This window comes from Heliangelus exortis, chromosome 1 (genome assembly GCF_036169615.1).
Source record: "Heliangelus exortis chromosome 1, bHelExo1.hap1, whole genome shotgun sequence".
In the NCBI taxonomy this organism is placed as follows: Eukaryota; Metazoa; Chordata; class Aves; order Apodiformes; family Trochilidae; genus Heliangelus; species Heliangelus exortis.
In genome coordinates this window covers 133,576,699-133,601,956 of record NC_092422.1, presented here as the reverse complement: position 1 = coordinate 133,601,956, position 25,258 = coordinate 133,576,699, and the positions used below count along the sequence as shown (strand labels likewise).

The 25,258-nt window shown below is 41.1% G+C and overlaps 2 protein-coding genes across 2 annotated transcripts in view; both read left to right on the top strand.

The window, feature by feature from the left end:
• The first annotated feature begins 56 nt into the window (after positions 1-56).
• CCDC107 (coiled-coil domain containing 107) lies at positions 57-8,342 on the top strand. The gene is made up of 6 exons (XM_071767151.1): positions 57-237; positions 2,240-2,445; positions 4,590-4,653; positions 5,889-5,979; positions 7,052-7,161; positions 7,741-8,342. The coding sequence occupies exons 1-6, from the start codon at positions 57-59 to the stop codon at positions 8,010-8,012; spliced, it is 924 nt and encodes a 307-aa protein (XP_071623252.1). The 3' UTR covers positions 8,013-8,342.
• Positions 8,343-11,853: 3,511 nt separating this feature from the next.
• CAPS2 (calcyphosine 2) overlaps positions 11,854-25,258 on the top strand; it is a 29,233-nt gene continuing 15,828 nt past the window's right edge. The window contains 5 exon segments of the mRNA XM_071738301.1: positions 11,854-11,892; positions 12,549-12,620; positions 14,252-14,298; positions 14,898-14,946; positions 18,208-18,330. Of these exon segments, the coding sequence (XP_071594402.1) occupies positions 11,854-11,892; positions 12,549-12,620; positions 14,252-14,298; positions 14,898-14,946; positions 18,208-18,330 (330 nt within the window).

The window sequence follows — 25,258 nt, the reverse complement described above, 5'->3', positions numbered from 1 at the left end:
AGAGGGGAGCGAGCGCCGTTCCTTGGAGCCGGGCGGCGGCTCGTTGGTCGGAGGTCATGGTGCTGTCAGCTCTGCAGCAGGTGGTGGTCTCGGTGGTGCTGGTGCTCTGCGTCTTCGTCGTCATGCCCAGGATGTTAATGGGGAGAGGAGGAGGAAGAGGAGGCCTGCGAGCCAGCCGGTCTCCGCGGGGTGGCAGAGCCAGCACCGGCCATTACGATCCACGCCAGTATGGGAAAGGTAAGGGCGGTAAGGGCCAGGGTATGGGTATGGGTAAGGCCAGGGCGGTACCAGGGGCCGCTCTGCAGTCGTCGTTCGGTGCGGGACCCGCTCGGAGCTCCCTTCTGCCTGGGCCGGGCTGAGGGGAGGCCCCAAGGGAGGCGGCTGCGCCTCCGCTCGGCTGCGTCTGGCCGGAAGCGCTGTGTGTTTACACGGACATGAGGGGGAGGCCTGTTCAGGCTGCCGGCGTGTGTACTCTGAGCTGCTGGCCTTACCCGCCCGCCCCCCATTTTATATTCTGCGTCTGATTTTTGTCCGTGTTGTCTGAAGAAAACTGCTTCTAAATCCAGGGAATGCCCTGTTACTGGAAACGTATCTTACTGGGGTAGTTTAATGACTAATCCCTGCAGAGGAATAGCAGTTATGATAATTTTGGTTGGAAAAGACCTTTAAAATCATCGGTCCAAGCATTAAGATAGTTAACGAATGGGTGGCTATGAGGTGTCAGAGGGAAAAAAGCAGTGTGCCTGTTAGAATTGAAGAGGGGAAGCAAAGTGTTAGTAACTAACGCAGAATGGTGTGAGGTTTTTTCAGGTAGTGTACTGGAAATAATGCAAGATGATTGCTTAGAAAAGATACCACTATCTAGACAGCTGGATACTATCTAGATACTAGTCAGCTTGCTTCTTGTTAAAGCTTGACTGGTGTATGTTAAGCTTCTTCAGTGTACGTTAGCTGAGGATTTAGCTCAAGGTCCATAGGTCCACTTTTGTGCTGAAACTTACCGAAAGTCTGCTTTCCTGAAGTTGGTCTCTGATTCAGCGATGATGCTGCCTTCCAAGACACTGTAAAGCAACCCGTAGGTAGTTGCTGTATTATTGCAAATTCTGTGTCTGTTCTTTTCCCCGGAAGTACATTTCAAAGATAGAAAGAGTGAGAATTGCGCTGCTAGAACTTTCTTCCCAGTTTACTGTGCTTCCTAAGCTCTGTATTGTTTTGCTTGATTAGTTTCAATTTATGTGGTAGCTGTCATTTCCTACAGATCAAATTTTTTTAACATTGAACCTTAAAAAAAGCAACACTTCACATGCCTGTGATTCTACTGATGTATTGGTCCAGCACTCTGTAAAATAAATTTCAGGCAAATCTGCTGTTCTCACCTGCCTGGGTTCTTTTTTCGTGTTTGGCCAGTAGTAACACACTGACATTTCTTCCTTGGGATAAACTTGGTGCAGGACATTTGAACTCCATTAGGATTCCTCTGTGCCGGGGCAGAGTTAGGTCACTTAACCACATTATTATTTATATGACCTATGGGAGAGTTTTCATCTGTGCCATTAGATATTTTCATAAATCTCCTCATTTACATTAAAACCAAATAGAACTAAAGGTAAGGAGAAAAGAGTGCAATCTTAAAACTAATAATAAATGACAAATATTCTGAAAGGAGGAAAGCAATACATGAGATAAAACATAATTTTCAGACAAGTTAGTGCTGTTTTAGTAAGTCTAAACCTGCTTGTATTGAAAGAAGCCACGTGCCTGCTTTTAGATTAAATAGTTAAGGTAGCTTGAGGTCTGCCTGTATCAGCTAGGATGTATAAATTTTTATGTAACTCTCCAGCTGTTTCAAGTTCCAGTAAGCAAACATGCAGATAAAAGGTCTACTCCAAATGCACATGTTGCAAACTGACCAATTACTTGTATTAAAACCAGGAGTAATGTCTGGCATGATGTGGCTGCAGAGCTAATAATAAATGTTGCTACAATCAGGGTCATCCCTCGAAGTCTGAAAAACTTTTCTGGCTCACTTAAAATTTTAAAACACTGTTTGTGATCTCTTATCACAAAGTAGCATCTTAGATTAGCAGAATTAGATTCTTCTTTCTCTGATGTTTCGAACAAAGTGTTGAACAAAGATGATCACACAAGTAGAAAACTATTTAGTTCTAGTTGTGAAATTAATTTGACTGTTACTTTCCTTTCTAGCTTTGCCTTCTCTTTCTTTCTTTATTTTTTTAAGGTAGTCCTCAGACAGGTCATCAATTTTACCTGAATCAAGGAAATTCTGACAGTAATACTTACCAGAGATTTCAGCAGATGAAAAATGCAATGGAGAAAGAGATTAAGAGGGAGAGAACAAGAGGAAATGGCAGAGAGCTAGCATTCACCCTCATGCCATTGTATGCTCTTGGAGTGGGTGTGTTAGCAGCATACAAATTTCTTAAGGTAAGTCCTAAGACAAGTATTAAATAATTGAAATTAAAGGGAAAAGTAACTGATATGGCTTTATTTTTCCCTAGTTGTTGTATATTGTTGTCCAAGAGCCGAGTATATTGTTTTCTTGCTTGGTTTGAACGTGAGCTCCAAAGATAGAATTGTAGCACATTGCATTTTTCCTTACAAAAACTTCTGACTTTTTTTAGACACTTTAAAGTGAGAATTTTGTTCTCACCCATCCACCCCAACCTCAAATAAGAATCATAAGAATCTAAGAAGTCTCATCAATATTTCACTTCCTTTTCATCCTTCACAATGAGATCGAGTATGGGAAGGAGATGAAGGTATCCAGCAGAGTAATACTCTCAGATTAACAATTAGTATAGCAAGTAGTCAAGACCTTTTATTTGGACATCTCATTTGGTCATGCAACTGCAGCTTAGACTGTTATCCATGAAACATGGTGTCTTTTCTACCATTAGTAAATTAAGAAAGGAGAACATATGACCAGTTGATTTTGGTTGGCTTTTTTTTTTTTTTTTTTTTTTTGCAAGTATATCAAGTCCTAATATCTATTATGTATAGTAAGAGATATTACAGCAGATATTACAGCACCTAGGATTGTCAGAGTGCACCTGGAATACTTAAGCCTAGAAAGGACTGGAGACAACATCTTCATTTCCATAGTTAGTTTCATATCATTTCCTATGTAAATAAATAAAACTGCTTAGCAAGATGAATATAGAGGCTGGCCAGTTTGGTTTTAAAAATAAATTTAATTTGACTGCAAGTAAAATTTAAACATCATAAAAATGATATTTTGGATGTTAAAGCTCTTTGTGCTTGTAGGATTGAAATGTAAATATTTTTATAGCAGCATCTTTATTAATTTAGAGAAAGAAGTTTCACCTCGTAGTTAATGGTAGAAGACTGGATCCAGTGACCTGGAACCATAGAATCATGGGATCACAGAATGATATGTTGTAAGGGACCTTAAAGGTCAGCGATTTCCAATGCCCCTGCCATTGGCAGGGACACCTCCAACTAGACCAGGTTGCTCAAAGCCGCACCCAACCTGGCCTTGAACACTTCCAGAAAGGGGATATTCACAACCCCTCTAAGCAACCTGTACCAGTGTCTCACCACCCTCACACTAAAGAATTTCTTCCTAATTTTTAACTTAAATCTTCCTTCTTCAAGCTTAAAACCATTACACCTTGTCCTATCACTACATGCCCTTGTGAAAAGTCCCTACCCAGATTTTCCGTAGGCCCCTTCAGATACTGGAAGATTTCTATAAGGTCTCAGAGCCTTCTCCTCTCCGGGCTGAACAACCCCAATTCTCACAGCGTGTCCTCATAGAAGAGGTGCTCCAGCCCTCTAATCATCTTGGGCTTCCTCTGGATTTGCTCCGAGAGTTCTATGTCCTTCCTGTGCTGGGGGCCTCGGATCTGGACACAGTACTCCAGCTGGGGTCTTACAATAGCAGAGCAGAGGGAGAGAATCCCCTCCCTTGATCTGCTGGCCACTCTTCTTTTGATGCAGCCCAGGATACAGTTGGCCTTCTGGGCTTGCAAGGGCACATAACCAGCTCATGTTGAACTTGAATCAACTAACACCCCCAAGTCCTGCTCCTCAGGGCTGTTTTTTGTCTATTCTCCATCCAGCCTGTCTTTGGGTTTGGGATTTTCTCCTCCCATGTGCAGGATCTTGACACCACTCATCGCTGGTCTCCATTTGGACATTGAGCCATTGACCACCACTCTTTGAGTATGACCATCCTGTCAGTTCCTTATCCTCCAAGTGGTCCATCCATTGAATCCATATATTTCCAGTTTAGAGATCTGAATGTCATACAGGACAGTGTCAAATGCTTTGAGTAAGTCCAGGTAGATGATGTCAGAAGGTTCCTTCTGTTCACTGTTGAAAACTGAAGTTAAAATAAAAACTACTTTTAGAACTTTTGTCAGTTATGTTGTCATTGCTGAAAATTAGAAGTGTCAGTTTAAGATGGGAAGAATGTGTGGCAGTAAAAAAGTTTCATTAATTGAGCACATTTTTGTGTTTGCTATTTCAGTAAATTTCTAAACACATTTTTACTCTTAATATACAAATAGTGGTCAAGTCTTTTTACATGATTTTGTTTATTAAAGATGAAGTCACATGAAAGTCTCTCCAAAAAGGAAAAAAATACAGAAGACAAGGCAAAAGAAACAGGTAAGATACCCATTCAGAATGCATATGTTCACCAAGAATGTGTATTTCACACTGCATATTTAGTTGATGCAGTCAAGCCAAATAAGAATCATCTCTTAAGCTACTTGTGTGCAGTTATGAACCTACAAAAAACCGTGTTGTTATTGTGTATATTTGAAACACTTGTTAGAAGTTAGTTCAAAAACTCCAGGTGGTACTATTCTGTAAAACAGCTTCAATTGTATAGTATGGTTCTCTTTTAATACCTGATGTTTTTCTCATGTAATACTATGCAGTTTTCTTCCATAGCATAGAATGTTGAAATAGCATATAATACTCTTCAGAATTAGTAGTGTTTAAAAAGAATACAATTACCTGCTTTAGAATTAAACTGTGTTGATAGTGGAGCATTATGGATAAAAAAATTATAGAGACTGTTGAGTTTCTGGGCCAAATTATAGACGTATCAAAAACATTAACAGTTTATAGAAGAGATAATAAAAGGTTACGGTATTTTTCTTCATGATGCAGAGTACCCTTGACTGATTCAGTCTATTCTGCCAAGAATAGTGCCAAGAAGTGGGCTTTCCTTTGGAGAAACAGTTATAGCACAGCAGAGTTGAGCTGATTGCATACTTTTTTCCCCTTTGTAAAAACACATTTTTAATTAGTTAGGCAACTATCAGCCTCTTAGTGTCTCTGTACAATACATCTCTAATCAGCTTCAGCACTGATTTGCTACACTGCCACTTACCATCCTGGCATGTTGCATTCTTCTTTATTCAAAGTTTAATAGTGTTTTAGGAGGAGTTACTACTCTTGGCTCCAGTGCATTGTGTTGAATAGATTTGTGAGGTGTGAGTGGGCAAATTCATGACAGTATATAAAGGACAAATGCACTACTTATATCTCAGTAAGTATTGGAACTTCATAGTTTTTGAGGCTGGGAAGACAAGGGCCACAGCTTTGTTCACTTTCTACCCAAGGTGTTCTCTGGGCTCTCTGTGTGAAAAGTTATTGGAGGAGAAAGACATCAATTCACACGTAGTATGGCTTCTGTTCTTACCTTACCATATTCTCTGATTTTATATAGAAAAAACACCCAATCTGCCCAACTGAAAATACAAATTAATGTCCTTTTGGTACTGTAAGTAGATTTCTCACAATGTTCTCTCTTTCCTGTCCTCCCACTGTTTTGTTTTTTTGTTGTTTTGGTTTTGTTTGTTTGTTTGGGGTTTTTTTGGGGGGTGGGGTAGAGCATCAGCTTTTGGAACTGGAGCACCATCTAGCACAGACAGAGAAAATGTTAAATTCTTTATTGACTCAGTTGGATCCACTGTCAAACTGGTGAGTGTTTCTAAAACATCTCAGTTAGTGTTTTTCGTAAATGTAAATTTTCCTGAATGTTAATAAAGAATTCCTAGAATGTTCTTTATATAGAGGTAGGGAACAATGTTTAGGAACTTCTTTAATTGCTTACCATTTCTGTAGCCGTCTGCGGCCTCTTTTGCAATATGTAATCTTCTCAACAGACAATGCCTGCTCTTTTTCATCAAAAATAGCTGCAAAAGCTCAGACTTTTGATCACTTTTTTGTAACTTACCAAGTAAAACTTCAATATTGACTGAGGAGACTAATACTTTAAAAAAACATTAAGCTCGGTAGCATTTGAAAGCCCTTATTGGAATTAGATTTTTTACAGCAGAAAGTAGGATTTTTGTTTTATTTAATTAGAAGGCAAAATTAATTATCAAGGTATAGCTGCTTATTTTTGTGTTCTGAAATTAACCTGTTGAGTGATTGTATGTGTTTGGAAGAAATCCAACTTCTCTGTTGGAGTGTAACAAGGGAATAAGTAATATAACCTCCTGGTAGAGATATTCTTTTCTTAAGAAACTAGGGCCTTATCCATCTTCTGGAAGTTAAAATACCCTTGCCATCTGTTTTGTGTAGACTTACATTCTTCGTGAAGCCTAGTTCAAAACATGCAGAATTCCATTATTGTTCCCTCTGAACTTCTGAAACTTCGAATGTGCTGCTCGTATTGAGCAGCAAATTTACTGTAGTGATGAGGAGAGAGTACACACATAAGAAATAAATGAGAAAATCCTCTAGACTAATATTCTGTATGAGGCATTGTAGTATTAAAAATAAAATACAGATGACTGTTTCTTTCAGTAGTCATTACTCAACCTTGGCCATTGGGGCTCCAGTATTAGGATTCAATGACTAGATGTTTCAATGTATGTGCTAGGCTCCCTACTTCTCAAAAGACAAATCTCAAAGAAAATCTTGACCTAAGCATATTGCTAATTGTGATACTTATCCGCAGAAGGAGATATTGCCATCTTGTACATTAATATCAAGCACTCACTTCTAAGGTAATCTTTCAGCTGTTGCTGTCTGTCTTTTTTTCTAGTGTTAATGCTCTAGCATGTGAGCAGAAAGATGAAATAATGACACAGCTCCAATCAATTAGACGACTGATGAAAGAAAGTGGATTAGATAAATCAGAAAACAAGATTAAAGGTACTTTGATTTTCAGCAGGATAACTAGGTAGTTTATGTTTTAAAAGAATAAATAGATCTTACTGTGAAATGTTGAGCTCCTGCGTCTTAGGTAGTGTATGTGGAATTAATTTTATTCTGGAGGAGTACCTTCCTTCCTGTTTGAAGTGTACCTAATGTCAAATTTTTGATGCATCATATTTTTGACACACCTGTTTTTTAAGAATAGGTGTTAAAAGACATTGAACTATGATACACCACACAGTCACATTCTGCTTTTTTAAAACAAGCTTCTTGAATGTGAGTTCCTGAACAGTCTGTTAGTATTGGACTAATCTTAGTTAAGGATTCCCATATGGGAACTTTTGAGACTATGGGTAATGCTTGCATAATATATTAAAAACAAATTGCATATTAGTTTCAGCTGTAGTTTTCCAAGGGGTGCATAGTAATCCAAAAGGAAACTTAAATCTTAAGAACACTTCGCTAGAAATTTGGGATATTTTTGCATTAGTTGAGAAGGAGAGCATTGACCTGAAATTTGGAGCTTCTCTATTAATTTAAACTTTATTTTTTATTCTTTTTCTGCTGAACTGCAAGATGTCAGCCACACATGTAATAAGATACTAGAAGATCTCTTTCACTCATTTGTTGAACGTTCTCAAGAGAAAGAAATGGATGATGGAGAAGCTGACAGTAATGAAGGTTTGCTTGAGGATGTTGATAATGATTACAAAGTAGAAGAGCGTGAATTCTATGATGAATGTGAAATACATCAGTTAAAGACAGATGTAGAAGACCAAGAAATGATAAAAAGAGATGACATTGAATCAGAAGAGATGAGATTGAGGAGACGTAATAGATATGAATGAAATCCGCATATGTAGAATTTTCAAAACCTTATGAATTTTTTTATAATGTTGAATGCACTTTAAACTGTTTTGAATGGTTATGTGCACTGCTACAGGCTTTAAAAAGAGGTGTGAAATACTGCCTGCTCTCATACCTGTGGTGGTTCTGTAAAACTGACTTCAGTGGCAGCAGAATTTTCCTCAGGATGTTTACATATTTTTTCTATTTATTTTTTTTGCTATAAAAATATTTCTGTACTCTGTATATAATGCACTGTAATTATATCTGATGTTTCACTAAAATATTGGAATATGTTGTAATTAAGACTATAAATGTTTTGTAACTAGTAAGCATGGTGCCATTTGTAGTGTGACTTTCTTGAGTTGTTTAAAGGACATGCAGTGATGAATTTAGCTCTTTGCAGAGAACTTTCTCAAAGCAGTGTGGTAAGTCGTAGTAATGCATTCATAGTCCAGCTTATTTATTTGGAGAGAGAAATGTATCCACAGACAGCTTTAAAATAATTATGCCCAAATTTGCTCTCTACTCAGGAACTGATGTATAGATTCATGTGTAAATTTTAACCTTAATGCATTACACTGGATCACTTAAGTTCTTCCTCACCTCTCCCTGATTAAACTTAGCATCTGCATAATGACTAATTGATATACTTTAGTCCTATATCTTTCTTCCATATTAATCTTAGCACTTAACACCATAGCATCTGGCATTTAGATTGATTTTAATACACTTTTTCTTCCATCGGTGTTAACAGATGTATTGCTGTGCATTATTCAAGAACCATGAGGGGTATCTTTTTTTTTCACTATATTATGTGACTTTTTTTTTTCAGTACTGTGACTTTGTTTAGGTCACTGTTAAGAAAAGTGCTTGTTTCCTTTGCCAAGATAATTTTTATCCATGCCTTTATTTTCTACTAATTTTTGCCCAGTTAATAAGTATGCCTAAGAACTTCTACCCTTTAATGACAGGAATTACACTGCAGGTAGTTTTCATAATATATTGCTGTTAAATTTTCTGTTTTATAATGGTATAGCTTTTAAGTAGGGCAGTTAAAATGCCTGAACTGTTTTGCCATATTTATTCTAGTGTAACGTGTTACTAGAATAACACATAGCTTTGCTTTTATGAAGGAAATGTAATGCACTTAAACAGACCAAAATTATTTCTGTGTCACTCACTGAAACAGAATGAATTGTTCATTCTTGCATGGTAAGTCTATGGATCTAAAAATGGACTTCCACAGGCTTGGAAGTAGCAGCATTCAGAAATTTATGCTGATCATCAGTACACTAGTACTTTTGCAACAGGTGAGATTTTGCCTGACTTTGAAAAACCAATTGACCAAAAAGCCAACATTTCTCAAGAGGGTACAGATCTTTCCTCCAAACAATGAGTCAGAACTGGTACTTGGACACAATCTGATTATTGAAAATAAATGATGTAGGTTGGGTCATTCAAGACAACATGAACTATTTAAAAAAACCTGTAATTGCATAGAGGCTAATCCCCTCAGACTACTAATAAAGCTAATAAAAGAAATCTTAAACTAATTTCAAAGCATTTGATCAGAGAGGATGAAAGAATGGGAACCAAACATGCTGTGCTGCTATGGCATTTGTTAGTAGCTTCATTGCATGGTCTGCAGGGGGCCGGTGTAGGTACAGGTTGGTATTGCTGCCTTCTGGGCACTGTCACTAATGCTATTGACTTTCTGACGTGCAGGATTTTGTTGCCATGGGACAGCATTTGAATAAACAGTGCTTTCCTGTTCAGTAGTCTCTGGGTGCAGCTGCTGCTTTGAACTACTTCAGGGTAATAGCTGCATTTCTGAGCAAGAGCTACAAGTATTTGCTGTGAACCCCTTTGCTGCTGTTTTGAAGTCTCCAATGTTGGCTGCATGGATTACTTGAGGATGCAAACCTGTGCAAAGTCCAAGTGCCCCGCACAGGCAATTGCTGCATAGTTTTGCTGTTGACTGAGGGAGCCAGGTGGCATCAGCCTTGTCTCAGCCAACCTGTGGAGCATTTCTGTCCACTCCAGTGACAGGCAGGCTTGCATGTGAGCACAGAGGGGGATGTTCAGGCATACTGTATCTCTACTGAATGGAATCACAGAATCATTTCGGCAGGAAAAGACCTTTAGGATCATCAGGTCAACCAGGAACCTAGCACATTGCCAAGTCCACCACTAAACCTTGTCTCTAAGCACCACATCTACATATCTTTTATATACCTTCAGGGGTGGTGACCACCACTGAGCAGTCGGTTTCAGTGTCTGAAAACAGTTTCTGTGAAGAAATGTTTCCTAATGTCCAATCTAAACCTCTCCTTGCACAACTTGAGGCCATTTCCTCTTTTTCTGTGGCTTGATATCTGGGAGAAAAGGCCAACCCCTGTCTTGCTACAACCTCTTTTCAAGAGCAGTAGATTCTCCCCTCAACTTACTTTCCTCCAAGCTAAACAGCCCCATTTCCCTCAGCCACCCACTCATAAGATCTGATGGTCCAGACCATTCACCGACTTCGTTCCCTACTCTGAACTCGTTCCAGCACCTCAATGTCCTTGTAGTAAGGGGCCCAGAACTGAACGCCTCACCAGGGCCGGGTGCAGTGGCACGGTGACTTCCCTTCTCACACTGACCACACCATTGCTGGTAAAAGCCAGGATGCTCTTGGCCTTGGCCGCTTGGGCGCACTGCTGGCTCATATTTAGCCAGGTATCTACTAACACCCTCAGGTCCTTTTCTGCTGGGCAGCTTTCCAGCCACTCATCCCAAAGCTTGGTAGTGGCATTGATGCGAGCCGAGTGCAGGAATCACACTGTGTTTCTTCAGGAGGAACTGGGAATTCGTCTTCCCTGCTCAGTTGAGGTGGTATCTTGCTAAACTGTGCGAATCACTGTGTGTGATTGGCCCTTCCGCGCTGCTGTATTGGGGAAGGCCCTGTAGGCGGTCGGTGGCGGGGCAAGGCGGTGGGACCCGGCGGCAGGCAGGTGCAGGTGGCAGGGGTCGCTCCTGCCCCTCGGGCGGCGGCGTTGACACCGGGTGCTGCGGCGGATCTCACGGTGGGGCCCGGTTACCATGGAGATGCGGGGGTTGGTGTGGTCCCTTTCCGTCAGCCTTGCGTGGTCCGCCCTGCCCCGTCCGTCTGAACCTTCTAGTGACACCCGTCCGGTGAGACACCACTGGGACCCGGTGGGCATCCTGCTGCTCCCGGGGCTCTCCTGAGGCCTGAAGGCTCACGGGAAAATAATACCATTTCCATGGGGCTGTCCGAGCCCGTAATGTTTGTTCCATAGAATCATAATTCTAGAGTGGTTTGGATTGGAAGGGGCCTTAAATATGATGTAGTTCTAATTCGCCTGCCATGGGCAGGGACACCTCGAACTAAGACAGGTTGCTCAAAGTTTACCTGAGCAACTTTGGTTGCTCATCCTGGCCTTAGACACTTACAGGAAGGAGGCATTCCCAACTTTTCTGGGTAACCTGTGCCAGTGTTTCAGCACCCTCACAATAAAGAGTTTTTTCCTACTATCTAACCTAGATCTAGCCTCTTTAAGCTTAAAACTGTTACCCATCATGCTGCCACTGTATGCTCTTGTGAAAAGATGCTTTCTAACTTTCTTGTAGGTCCTCTTCATTTACTTATTTTTGCCCTTGTAGTACAGTTGTTAGCGTGGTACTGGTTAAATGCAACAATGCTTTCTCCTGCCTATACTTTCAATGGAGAAGATGTATTTCAATAGGAGTCTTGAGGTCACCTAGGACAGCAGGTCTCCGTTTTGAGTGCTCTGGGAAAGCAGGTATGGCAGGAAGGCTGGCAGGTTGTCAAGCGTCTGTATGGACATCTCTGAGCAGGCCCTGCAGCTGTCCTGCTGGGTAAGGGAAAGGATAATGGGGAGTTAAAACCTGTTCAATAGGTAAAAACAGGGTCAACTTTTGTGGATGATGTGTCAAAAATGGAGTGTCTGATTTCTGGGAAATAAATGATAGGCTTTTGGTTCACAGCTGTCTGGGTAGAAGGAGAAACCAGCAAAGCAGGAGATAGCATACTGGTAAAATGTCATTCTGGAGCTCTCAGACGCAGGGTATGTGCCAGGAGGGCCCTTACATGTTCCTGTAAACATTTGTCCCAGGGCATGGTGCAGGTGAGAACCAGGCAGCAGCTGTAAATGATGAGTAAAAAAGGTTGGATGTTGTCAAGAGGTAGCAAATCAGTAATGCTGTTACAAGAAGACATTAAGAGAAGTGTAAGGGAAAGAGGGAGTGAAACTTGAGGCAAAGATACAAATTTTAACAAGAATCTGGTTAAGCATTAGTTAGGAAAGACTGCAATTAAGATGCAGTGAAAAAAGGAAGCCCAGCAACATTTCATAGGTTGCAGAAGACAATACCCAAATTATTGGTAACAGGACACCTCCTTTCTAATGTAATAATGTTTATTTGCAGAAGTACTTGTATATAAAATACATAATACTTAATAGCTTTTCTATTTTTCAGTATATTCTGAAGGCTGTCATTGAATTTGCATATATTTGAAAGTTAAAGGAGTTCCTGCTTCCCCTTGAAGACAGGCTTATTTGTCACTGATGGGGAAGAAACCTCAGGTATATTGATGGAAGGCATATGATTGTTTTCCTTCCTTAGTTTGGTGGTTTTACTAATATTTTAATCATGCTTCAGATGGATTTCCGTTTGAGGTTATATATTCTGGACAGAAGGAAACTTTTAAAGAATTTTTTTGTCAGAAAAAATGTATGACAGCTTCTCAAATGAAAAGAGCAAATTTCCAATAAAAACAGCTGTCCTAAAATAACTGGTATTCAGGGTACCTTGAAGCTCTGCTGTGTGCTGTCTCAGACTGCTGGTAAAACTGGTAGGAGCTGTGCTTACATATTTGTTGGCAAGACAGCAATAAGGTAAACCAACCCGCAGAACATAATTTCCAGAGGCAAACTTTCAGATGGATGTGTAAAATGCTTTGAATTCAGCGTGAAGGGGAATTTTGTTTTCCAGGTATTTCTAACAGTCCATGGTTTGTTAGATGTACAACCCTCACAAGATCACTGTAGCAGAAACTTTCAGGCTAACTTTTGAAAGCCTGATTAATACAAATATGATCTTGGATTCTGAGGGCCTATTTCTAAGGTAAATAATATTTTAAATAATAGATGATTTTCCTCACAGATACTGTGTACTGTGTGCTCATGAAGTTAATTGGTTATCCTCCCTCAGCCTCCAAGCCCTCATTTAACTTCCTTATTTGTTAAATGACCACACTGGGAGTTCTTGGAGTTTGACTGTCAGGTTGCTGTTTTCCTTTTTTGTTTGATTTGCAGGGAAAAAAGACCTTTTGTAAGGATATCACATCAATTTTATAATATTACCTTTTAACAAGCCTTTTGAGAATGAAACGACAGCATTTGGAGAATTTGAGTTGTAAAACAAAAAAAGGTTAATTTTTCTCCAATTTCTGACACCTTTTTTTTTTCCCATTTGTTGTGCCAGTTTCCAAATTCAACCTCTGTAGTCCATCTGATTCTTGTTGACTTGCAAAAATAAATTAGATTAAAATTAAGTTGAAATGACGTGTTCACCCCATAAATGTGAACAGTCTTCAGTATGTTTTTTGTTTGCTTTCTTCCTTATCCAATGGCTTCTGGAAAAGGAATACGTTAACGTCTAGAATGTGTTATGGTCTTTATCCCGTCTCAGTTGAAATGGTACAGAAAATTATATGCCTGTGGTTTAATGCATCATGTTACTTTTAAAAATAAGACTAAATTGTGCTAGAGCTCTTTAACGGTTTTTACATATTTGACCACAAGGTGGTGGTGTTTATGATGTGCGACCTTCCTGGAGCAAAACTATTTTTCAAACCTGAATATGCTTTTTTGGAGGTATTAGAGGATTGTATTGCTGAATTGTGAACTCTTTCAGTAGCAGGCTACAAGGGTGTGTAGCAAGAAAGAGGTTACAGTTTTGTGAATGCTTTCAAAACTTGAAAGGTGTTAGGGCAACACTGGAAATAGAATTTCAACCCAGTTCAGACTGTGATGCTGTGACTTTTGAGTTGAAGAATGGTTTTGTTTGTTCATTTCTTAGTATCATCTCTGTCAAACATGTTGGACAGGTACTTTCAGACATTGATTTTAAATATTCCAGGGAAAGTTGAAAGAGAGAACTACATATTTAAGCCTGATCCCTGTAGCTATGTAATAATGTGTTATTCTTTTAGGACAGAAGACCAGATACATGGGCTACTCATGGTCCTTGCCCACCAGCGTAAGTCTGCCTCTACTTCTGATCTACATGTTTAATTGTGTATTATTAACACAGTGTATTTTTTATTAAAATGCAGCTCAGTGTTTCATGAAATTTAACATCATAAGCTTGTTCTCTATGATTTATATTTAGAGTAGAATATTAGATGCACTGTTTAGATCGGACCCTGTTGTGGGAGTGGTGAAGAAAACGCGTGCAACCAATATGGCTGATAAACGAACTTCTGGTTTATTGTGCAGCAACTTTCGCTTATATATTGCTTCTGTGACCACGCCCCCGCCACCATATAACAACATAATGTTTTATTGGACACCCGGTGTGTTTACCTGTAGCACAGCGAATCCCTGGTGCAGGTAGCACCGGAATATGGGCTGATCTAATTGGCCCCCCAAACATGGGGTTGGGCACAGTAAAGGGGTCACACCCCCTATCTCTTCGAGAATATTCAGGAGTATTCTCCAACATTCTCCCATCCTCTCTAACATTCTACAACACCCTTTCATGGGCACCTTGTCACGGGGGAGGAGCTTGCGTGCCCTTGTGAGGTTGGGAGCTCTGCTGGCAGTGGCATATGCCTCCAGCAGGGTCTCCCATGCCAGACAGATCACAACTGAAGGGTCAGACAAAGTGTGTCCATGGCCAGGATGGGCTCACTAGCCTTCAGACAACCATCCTAGGAGAAGGACAACTCTAACTGCAAACCTGGGCAGATGGAGCTCATTTAGCCCCGTAAGGCCATCCATCTACGAAAAGGAGACTTTAACTAAACCATTTGTGATGTCCGTCATACCCTAGCGATGCCCAGTGCAGAATGTCATGCAGACCACCGCCTTGTGCAATGCAAACTTATCCTCTACTTTAAGCCCAAACCTAAGAGGGGTGGCATCTGAAGGAAGAGGCTTAAAGTTAACAATCTTCAAAAAGATACAGTGAGAGACAGCTTCCAGGTAAACCTTCAAACTAGACTTGTAGATCATTCCATAGATCCCTCTCCTGAACGCTTTGGCAGCACATTAATAATAGCATCCTGCAGTCTTCTGAAGAATCCCTAGGGTTCTCCTCAAAGAAAAACAAGACTGGTTTGATGAAAACAACCAAGAGATCCAAGAATTGTTGACGAAGAAGAGAACCACTCACCAAGCACACCTTGCTCAGCCATTGTGCCATGTAAGAAAAACAGCCTTTTGTCTTGCATGAAGTAAGCTCCAACAGAAACTTTGAGACATCCAGAACAAGTGGTGGATCAACCTAGCAGGAAAGACTGAACTATGTGCTGTTACAGGTGACCACAGAGGGTACTACAAAGCTCTGAAGGCAGTGTATGGACCCACACACCATATCCAAAGCCCCCTACTTAGCACAGATGAACAAATGCTTCTCACAGATAAAACCTCCATCTTTTTTGTGAGAAGAACTAGCTTATTATCGAGACTATTTTTAGTCTGCCATCATTCCATCATTGCTTTGAGTCTTTCAAATGTAATAATTAAAGGGAAAATGCTGAAGTACTGAAAACAGTAGCCTTCTGTTTGTAGTACTTACAGAGAGACTCCCTGCAGAGTCCCTAAAGAGATTAAATTGGATAAGATAAGATAAGATAAGATATCTGGAGTTTTAAACTAATTCATGAACCTACATAATTATTTTCTTCCATAATTGTACACCATGCGCAATCATAGTAAAGATTTTACTAATAGTAGTAGTATACTTTTATTTGGTTAGAGTGTAGGATATATACTGTCTTAGCAGTATCATCTCTTTATAGGTGGACTGGAAAATACATTATTTCAAAAATATTTAATTTACATTAGTTTGAGACATAGTCTAATGTGTGTGTTTAAAATAGGATTGTAACTGGAGGGAAAAACAATTATTAATTAATTTGTATGTATCCTATACCCCTCGCAACAAATAGGATAGCAACTTGTATGGCAGGACTCCAAATGTGCTGGAGTGCAAGGCATATCTGAAAAGAGCATAATTTTATGTTTTCCTGTGTAGTGAAATGATTTCCCAACTTTAAACATTTTTTTGGTATTTAAATAAAAACTGAAAATAGTTAAGTGTTTTTTTATATTAGAATAAAAACTGAAATTGTTGTGTTTTTTTTAAAATAACAAATATACTACTTCTCAGAATATCTGTGTGCCCAACATGGCTATTTATTCACAATTTAATATGCAGCTTCAGACATGTAACTACAGACAGGTTATTTCTCTGTAAGTATGCAGTACAAATATACTAAAGTTGCTATACTCTTTTTAGTTCTGGATGCATATTGTTTCACTAATTGCTCTACCACTTTTTAAAAAATATATGTTTCATAGTTCTGTCTAGCTGCAGAAAGTCTAGCAGAAGAGTGCTATAGCTTTGTTTTTCAGAGTCTTTCTCCATTTCTTCCCTGCGTTCCTTTATCTCTTGTTGCTTCCTTTCTGCCTTTGGTATGCCTTAAATACTCAGGTGCTGTATGCGCAGGAATCTGACTTCTGTTCACTTACCCTCCTTTGCTGTCCCTCTCTTTTTTCCTGACTTTTTTTTTCCCCTCCCTTTTTATGGAGAAGATTTTCAAGCAGTTCTAAAATATTTTCATGGGTTCCCCTGAGCGGTCCTTATTTCTGCATTGCTTGCTTCTGGTGCCCTTGACTTCCTTTAGCAAGATACATTTCAGCATCTTCAGTAACAGACTGTGTAAGTAAATCTTCCCAAAATAGGTCACTTTCAGGAAGAATAATTTAAATACAGTCTTATCATTCATGAATTAACCAGTGAAAGGGTGTAGATCCTCTTTTGAAAGAGAAAGTTGCCTTCAAGAATGTAAATCTTTCAGGTTTTTAAGAAATTGTTTTTTTGAACAGGACTTTGCCACTGCTATTGGAAGATGAGGTGGCTCAAATAAAAATGCTAGGTAAGCATGGCATGGTAAGGCCCACTTATATGTTAGTGTTGAAGATTATCACTTAAGGATTGATGGTACTAGTTAATCAGGGAAAGACAAATGGAGCCCTGGCCTTCTCTTATTGCTGCTGTTTCTACTGGTCCACCCTCCATTGTACAGAGCACTGAAAGAAACATTAACCTAGGGAGGTACTTAACGTGGCTTCACGTAAGTGAAGCACAGTTGATCTAGCACAGTTGTACAGCAAAGCTGGACTGCAAGGTGTATTTATTTCTGCCAGGTTACTTCTATGTTTTTAAATTAAAACTAAGATGCAAAAAAGAGAAGATCAGTGGAGCAAAACTGGAAAAGAAAGCAGTGAAAAAATCCAACTTTCCTCTTGTTCTAGAAAAGATAGTGGAGAAGGGTGTCTTCACAGAGCAATACATCATTGTACGTGAAAAGAAACAGGAAAAAAATTAAGCAACAGCTGTGAGGACTGGTTGAATGATGGACTATGCTGAGGGTAGATGACCATTTAAATATGTTAATGAAAATTAGGTATCCAGATGCTTAGGGAACATACTGTGCTTACTGCTTTTCAGATAAAAGGTTTGTGATAAATAACAATGAGTTTACTGATTTTATTTGTGTGATGTTCAGTAGAACATTTGTCTTTTCCCTACGTAGACTGCATTTAACTTCTTTGCTGGTCAAAATGCAGCATCTCTGCAGTGGTGAACTTTGAGCTAAATGTATAATGGCAAATGTACTTCTTTCTCTTGTATGTTCTTGAGAAAAACAGAGAAAGGATGAGCTCTTGGCCTCTTCAGAGACAGTCTGCCTTCTCTGAATTGCTGCTGATATTTCACAAAGCTTATAGGAACACAGTATTTTGAGAAAGTACACACTTTAAAACATCAAGAGGAAAAATACTCTAAAATTGATGAGGAAAATGAGTTGTGTGGGTGCTATGTTTGTTTTTCTTACAATTAACTACATATGATTCATAAAAAGAATGTATTTTTGTGTAGGGTACAGAGCTTGAAGATGGGCATAACAATGATCTTACAGCTCTTGAGAAGAAAGCTTTCCTGCAACAGCGCTACACAAGCAAGCCCTGTAACATGCAGCACAGTATAAGGAAAGCAGAAGCTGTAAGTATTTTGGCTTATATTATGCTGTTAACTGTCCAGATTCTTAAAATGACTTACCAGATGTTCACTGTAAGTTAGGCCTTTGATGACTCAGTAATTGCCCCATTGAAGTAATGGGAATTTAAGCATTTGTTTTGATGGGAGCTGAACTGAGCAATTAGTGAGCATTTTTTTCAATCTTATCTGCAATGCATGTATTTTATGCAGTAATGTATATAAATAAGAATGCAAATTATTAATAATAAATACAGATATACACATCCATCTAAGATTAGCTGAGTGACCTGAGTGAAGCTGAGTATAGTGTTATGTTTCCTCTGGTCTGTAGTGTTTACCTGAGCCTGTATTCCATGATGGATAGATTCCCTGAAACCATCAGCTCTTACTCTGACTTATTTCTGGAGTTGTTCTGAGTGTTGTTTTCCCTCATTAATTCCTGAAATGGAGTATGTGGTGAGAACTGTCTTTGTAAGCTGTATGGGCTCTGCTGCTGGTATTAAATTGGATCAGCCATGGCTTTGGCTGAGTCTTCAGGATTCAAGGATGGACCTTTTACAGCATCTCTAGGCAACATCATCCTGCGACAGATTGCTCTCCTTGTGAAGAAGTTCTTCCTGTGATCCAAATCAAGCCTCCCAAAACACAATATGTGACCTTTATCTCCTGTTACACTGTTGGCCATAGTAAAAAAGTTTGATTCTGCCTTCTTTGTAACTTTTCTTTGGCTGTAGAAGGTTTACAGAATGCCTCATAGCTACAGCTTCTTCAGATTAAACAGACCCAAGATCCCTTAGCCTCTCCTTTCAGTTGCTTTGGCTCCAGTCCTCTCTAAGATCCTTTCCAGGTTCCTTATTGATCTTGAGAAAGAGGAAGCCCCAAAAACTTGGAACAGGTATGGCCTCACTAGTATGTGTAGAGGAATTAAAACTCTTCTTATATGGATGTACCAAGTATGTTTATGTCTATTTCTTACATAGACACGATTTTTATTCTTTTTACTACTGAAAAGCATCAGTCTTGCCTATCTAAGGCTAAGCCTTGAGTTAAAGATTGTTTACAGTTATGAAGAACCCTGAGATTTTATACTGCATGAATCTGTATGATAACTGTTTTTGAAGGTATTGTTGAGCAGATTTTGTATTCTCCCTCTCTTGAGGAGTACAAAGCCATGAGAAATTTCATATTTTAAAAATAGTAGTTTTAATTTATTTTGGTTGCTCATCACCATGCACTGAATTTTGCATCCTTTCAAACATTTATTTGATTTTTAGTTTGTCCTGATGAATGTGGATGTTGCATCACTGAGGTCACTATTAATATTAATGATAAGAAAATATTTTTTAAAGTAATGTTACAAAGAATTTGAAGAACCTCCTGATTGTTATTTTTAGAATAAATTTTAAAATCTATACTAAAGGATGAAGATAATGAAAAAAAAAAGTTTTGAAGTATAATTGGAGTAACTGCTTAATGCTAAATCAGATAAGCTTCCTTTTCACTGAGGAGAGGAACAGTGGAAGACCACAAAATAACATGTGCAATGCAGCTGGCATACTTTAAAAGAAAGCTAGTAGGTGTCTGAGCTAGGTGTCACAGTAAGTTTCAGAAACCCTTTTGTTGTTGTTTTGCACTCATGGGTGCACAGGCTGGCTCTCTCTTTCTAGAAGCAGCTCTTACATTCTCTTAGGTTCAAACTTCTGATAGTGGGAGGAATAATGGGAAAAATCAGAAATAGTAACTGCAATCATATTCATTCCATTTGGTATGCAATGCTTCAATTGTTGGCATTTTATTTTAATGTGTTTTAAAAACTTGTTCAACAGAATTTTTAAAATTCCCTATACTGTAGTCATGACCAAAACCTTAACTGTTAAAGTAGAATTTTTCTTAGTTTTTCTTTAGTTTGGGGTAAAAGTTCCCTTATTCAAGACAGACAATAGTACAGACTATATAATACAATTAGGAGTTTTTAAAGAATGTTGGTTTTCTATGAATAATTGTATTTTGTGAACAAGAGTATAGCAAGATGAACCTCTTTTAGGGCACGGTGCTCCAAGGTCCAACTAGGTGTTCCAGGAGAAACTCTCGAATAGTGCTCTGAGTCTAATGCTCTCAGGGCTGACCAGCCTGAACCAGTGCTACTGCTGCGAAAGTGGCCTCCCCTCTGGTTTCCTCAGGTGTGGGCTTTATTGGCCCCCTAATCCTGCTCATGCACAGTAGGGGCCTGCCCTAATCAGGCACAGGTGGGCTTAACACAAGGTCATGCCCACTACCTGGCAATTAGTGCCACCTGGTTGCCTCATTTTTTTTTTTTTTTGAACTACCATGGCAATTGTAATAAGTACATAGTAAACACAAGTACAGCAAAAATGACAATTCCTCTCTCTCTCTTTTTTTTTTTTTCTTTTTTTTTTTTTTTTTCCTTTTAAGGAAGACAAAAATATATGAAGTTCAAAAGTATCAACAAGGTTATTCAGTTTGAGCTGCTGGATGATGCATCGTTGTCCATTAATGATCTGGTTGTGGCAGGGCGTGTCCATGTACTGGGTACCCAAAGAGACACAGCTATAACCTCTTCCAGTAAACTGTAGTGGCTTGGGCCCTACCCACTGACCTGTAGATGGATCCTTGTAGTTGATTTGGACTTCTGGCATGTGGTTGATTTTCTGAGATGAGTAATGGAATAACACGGGGGGTTGTTGGGAATCGTGGCTTAGACTAAGAAAGTTCAGTGTAAAAAGCACTTTGCTAAGCCGCATCTGTGGGTCCATGTCTTTGCTGTCTTTTTGCTTTTGTAGATATGTCTTCAGGGTGCGATTGGCTCTTCCCACTATCGCCTGGCCTGTAGACGAGTGAGAGATCCCTGTTATGTGTTTTACTCCCCAAGTAGCAAGAAACTGCTTGACATTTCCACCTATATAAGCAGGCGCATTGTCAGTTTTTACTACTTGAGGGACCCCTATAACAGCAAAGCAATTGGTCAAGTGATGGACCACATGTAGACCCTTCTCCCCTGTCTGAGCTGTTGCCCAAAGCATGCCTGAGAATGTGTCTATGGTCACATGGACATACTTGAGTCATCCGAATTCTTGGAACATGGGTGACATCCATCTGCCAGATCTCTTCTGCTTGCAGCCCGCGTGGATTGACTCCCACTCCTAGGGCAGGGCCAAATTGTGAGCACTGAGGGCATGCTTTAACAATCCCTTTTGCATCTTCCCATGGAATTGCAAACATGCGCTTCAATGCCCTGGCATTTTGGTGGAACAGGGAATGGCTGTTTTGAGCCTTTGCAAACTGACTTACAGGACCCTGCATTCCTAGGCTGACCAGGGAGTCAGCCTTTGCATTTCCTTCCCCTAGGCCTAATGATGTTTTATGGCTACGGATGTGAAGAATACAGCACGGTTGTGTGTGAATTTTCAGCACACGCTGTAATGTGAGGAAGAGTTCCAGTAGCCGTTGGTTTTGTACTGGCTTGACAAGAGCATCCTCGATACGGTTCGCCACTCCTACCGCATATTGCGAGTCGGAGACGATGTTAAGGGGGACACGTCGCCATTGTGTTAAGGCCCAAATGATAGCCAGTAGTTCCAGAGTCTGCAGGTTGTCTTTGTCGGTGCCCGGAATCAAATGTTGCTTCCACTGTCCCTTATCCTGCCATACGCAGGTGGCCGTTTTCGACCTTTTTCCGGCATCAGTGAACACAGTGATACCAGGCACTGGATGCTCTGAAACAATTGGTCGTTCTATCCAATGGAACTGGCTGATGGCCTGTAGGTGCTTGTGTTTTGGGCCTCCATGACGGATATCTCCAGAGTACTCGAACGAGGTGAGTTGTAGTGGTATAGAGCGTTGCAGCAACCAATCAAAATCAATTGTTTTGATAGGGATGCTGATCCATCCTGGCTCTCGACCATCTACTTCATTCAAGGCAACGTTGTCGTCCCTTTTGTATCAGGAATGCTGTTATTTCAGTTCGTTGCCAGATACCTTTCTGGGCTGTGTGGGGTGGAAATAACCATTCCAAGATGGCTATCGACTCTGATTTTGGAGAGCTTTGGTTGTGGTTTTAGTCACAGTTGCCATGGTGGTGTTCCCCATTTTCCCTTTGCCAGTTGAAATCCTGCAACAGCAGTGCGAATGGGAATGAAGGGTGGTTGCATACCCAGACTCCAATGACTTGGGTGGCATCTCTGCAAAGCTGGTTGCAAGTTTGTGGACGACCCGTTTTAACGCACTGGTATGGTTATCGGTCCAGTCCACTAACGCACCTGGTTGCGTGCCCCGTAATAGTGACAAAAAGGGGTGGATATCTGCGTTGGCGAGACCTATAATGGGTCAAACCCATTGAAGCTCGCCCACTAGCTTTTGGGCATCATTCAATGTTTTGATCGAGTTGATTACTTCTAGTTTTTGCAGTCCCACCATGGCTTGAGTGACTTGCCACCCTAAGTAGCTCCAGGGCGACTGTGTTTGCACTTTCTCAGGAGCTACAATTAATCCTTTTGTCTTCAGTTGATCGGTCAATATCTGACTAATGTTGTCGGGGAATGGGCTTTCTGGCAAAGCAGTATGTCATCCATATAGTGGTAGATTAGTGTGTCTGGCATTTCTTTTCGGATTGGCGAGAGTGCCCATGCCACATACATTTGGCATATCGTTGGGGAATTTCTCATCCATTGGGGCAACACTACCCATTCGTATCGCTTCGCAGGTTCGCTTTTGTTGATTGATGGGATGGTGAAGGCGAAGCGAGCCATGTTTTCAGGATGTAGGGGAGCGGTGAAGAAGCAATCGTTAAGGTCAATTACCAGAAGGTGCCAGCCTCTAGGTAACATTGTAAGTAGGGGCAGCCCGGGTTGGAGGGCGCCCATCGGCCACATCTGGTTGTTGACCTTGCGCAAGTCATGCAGTAATTGCCATTTTCCTGTCTTCTTTGGAACTACGAAGATGGGTGTGTTCCAAGGACTGACAGACAGCTGGATGTGTCCTGCGTCCAGCTGCTCCTTTATCAGACGGCTGGCGATTTCTAGCCGCTCTTTGGATAGGGGCCACTGCTCCACCCAGACAGGGGTGTCTGTCTTCCATTGCAGTCTGGGAGTTGGCGGCACTTCTGCAGTGGCCCTTATTAAAAATGTTGAGGGGGTTGGATGGGTTCAGGGATGGAGAGAACAGCCCCTAGTTGGCTCATAACTTCCCTGCCAACCAGCCCTCTAAGTTGTCCCGGTAACGGCAACACATAGGGATGTACGGTCACCGCTTGTCCTTCAGGAAACTGTAATTGCACAGGTTCAAGGGCCTGAAGAGGGGGTGGAACCACCACCTATTCCCTGGACGGCATCATGGGCAGTGATAAGTTTCCAATGATGAGGCCACACATTAAGGTTGATTATTGTAACATCAGCCCCTGTGTCCATCATCATGGAAAGGGTCTTGACCTCTTTTCCAGAGGTCAACCTTACAATTATGATGGTCCTTGTCTTTATCTGTTACACTAAGGTTACCAGAGTGCTTCCAGAAGATTCAAAGCCTTGACTGCCTCGTGCCATGGGGGCATTCTTTCCCAGATTCATTTTTGGGAGGAGGACCAGTTGTGCTAGCTGGGTTCCTGCTTTGATTATCAGGGGAGGTGTTAATGTAAAACAAGTAATCATGATCTCCCCTGTATAATCCGCACCTATAACTCCTGGGAGCACAACGAGTCCTGCAACTCCAGTGGAAGAATGGCCCATTAGTAAGGCTCCAATCATGCTATCTTCTTGGTATATTGGTCCATAAATTCCAGTTGGTATCCAGTGTACCTGTGTTGTCGTGAGGGTGACGTCTATTGCTGAGGGCACATCGATGCCCAGGCTCCCCCTTGTGGCTGGGGCGGGGAGCTGGTGTAAAGCGCTGGCCCGGCTACTTGTGTCATGGTGCGGGGGCCTTGCGCGCTGCGCCTTCCGTTTTTTGCAAACCTGCATGCCAGGTTGTTGTGGTTGTCTCTCTGGCATCGGTCACACCACACTGTGGCTGAGCAAGCTCTTGCTGTGTGGCCTGTGGCTCCACATCAGAAACAGACAGGGGTGGATTTTCTTGATCGATTTCTCCTTCTGTATCGATTTTCCCTTCTGTCTAGTTTCTGCGCAACTGCCGCGAGGAGCTTTTGAGTGGGTTCCAGGGCGGCGGCAAAGGCACTGGCCATGCCTTGGTTTTGTTGTGTTTGGGTGGCCCTGGCAGCTACCTCCAGCATCTCCGAGACGTCAGCCGTTTTTGGTAAAGTGGAGAACAGTGACTTCATTCTCAGATTTGCGTTTTCAAATGCCAGTAGCTTGAACATGGATTCCTTTTGATCTGCTCCCAGCTCGGATTGAGCCATGATAGATTGCCAGAGTCTGTCAACAAAATGTTGAAAAGGCTCATTCATCCCTTGCTTGATGGCAGTAAATGAAGGGACTGGGGTAGGCTCTGGGACCACATGGAAGGCTCAGTGGGCCTAGGTGTGCAGCGACGTGGTGGAGCACAGTCGGGAATTGGAGCTGGACTTGGACATCTGCATAGCGTCCTGAGCCTGTGAGCATCTCGGTGGTTATCCCTGATAGTGGATCCCCAGGTGCTCGAGGGCAATTTGCTTCCACTTGGGCTAGGCGCTCCCATTCTTTGGCCCAGACAATCTGCTGGGAGGGGGTGAGCAGGTACCTGGCCAGATTGCGGCAGTCGTGGGGACGATTAGTGTCGGCAGTGAAAAGCCAATCCAGGACAGCCTGACCACTTGCTGATTTTAATCCTCCCTCTCTCAGGGTCTTCTTGGCTTGTTGTAAGGTTTTCCAACTGTGCTGTTCAAATTGAGGTGGCCCGTTATCGTGCAGAACAGGGCAAGCAATGGTGCTGGCCTCCCAATCCCCTTTGAGAATGGCATTGCGGATGAGACCAGACCATCTTCCGG

Coding starts and splice junctions, on each gene's coding strand:
- CCDC107 (XM_071767151.1), top strand. CDS start 57: ATGGTGCTGTCAGCTCTGCAGCAGGTGGTGGTCTCGGTGGTGCTGGTG. Junction 4,654..5,888: donor AGACAAGGCAAAAGAAACAG/GTAAGATACCCA, acceptor GGGGTGGGGTAG/AGCATCAGCTTTTGGAACTG. Junction 7,162..7,740: donor ATCAGAAAACAAGATTAAAG/GTACTTTGATTT, acceptor CTGAACTGCAAG/ATGTCAGCCACACATGTAAT.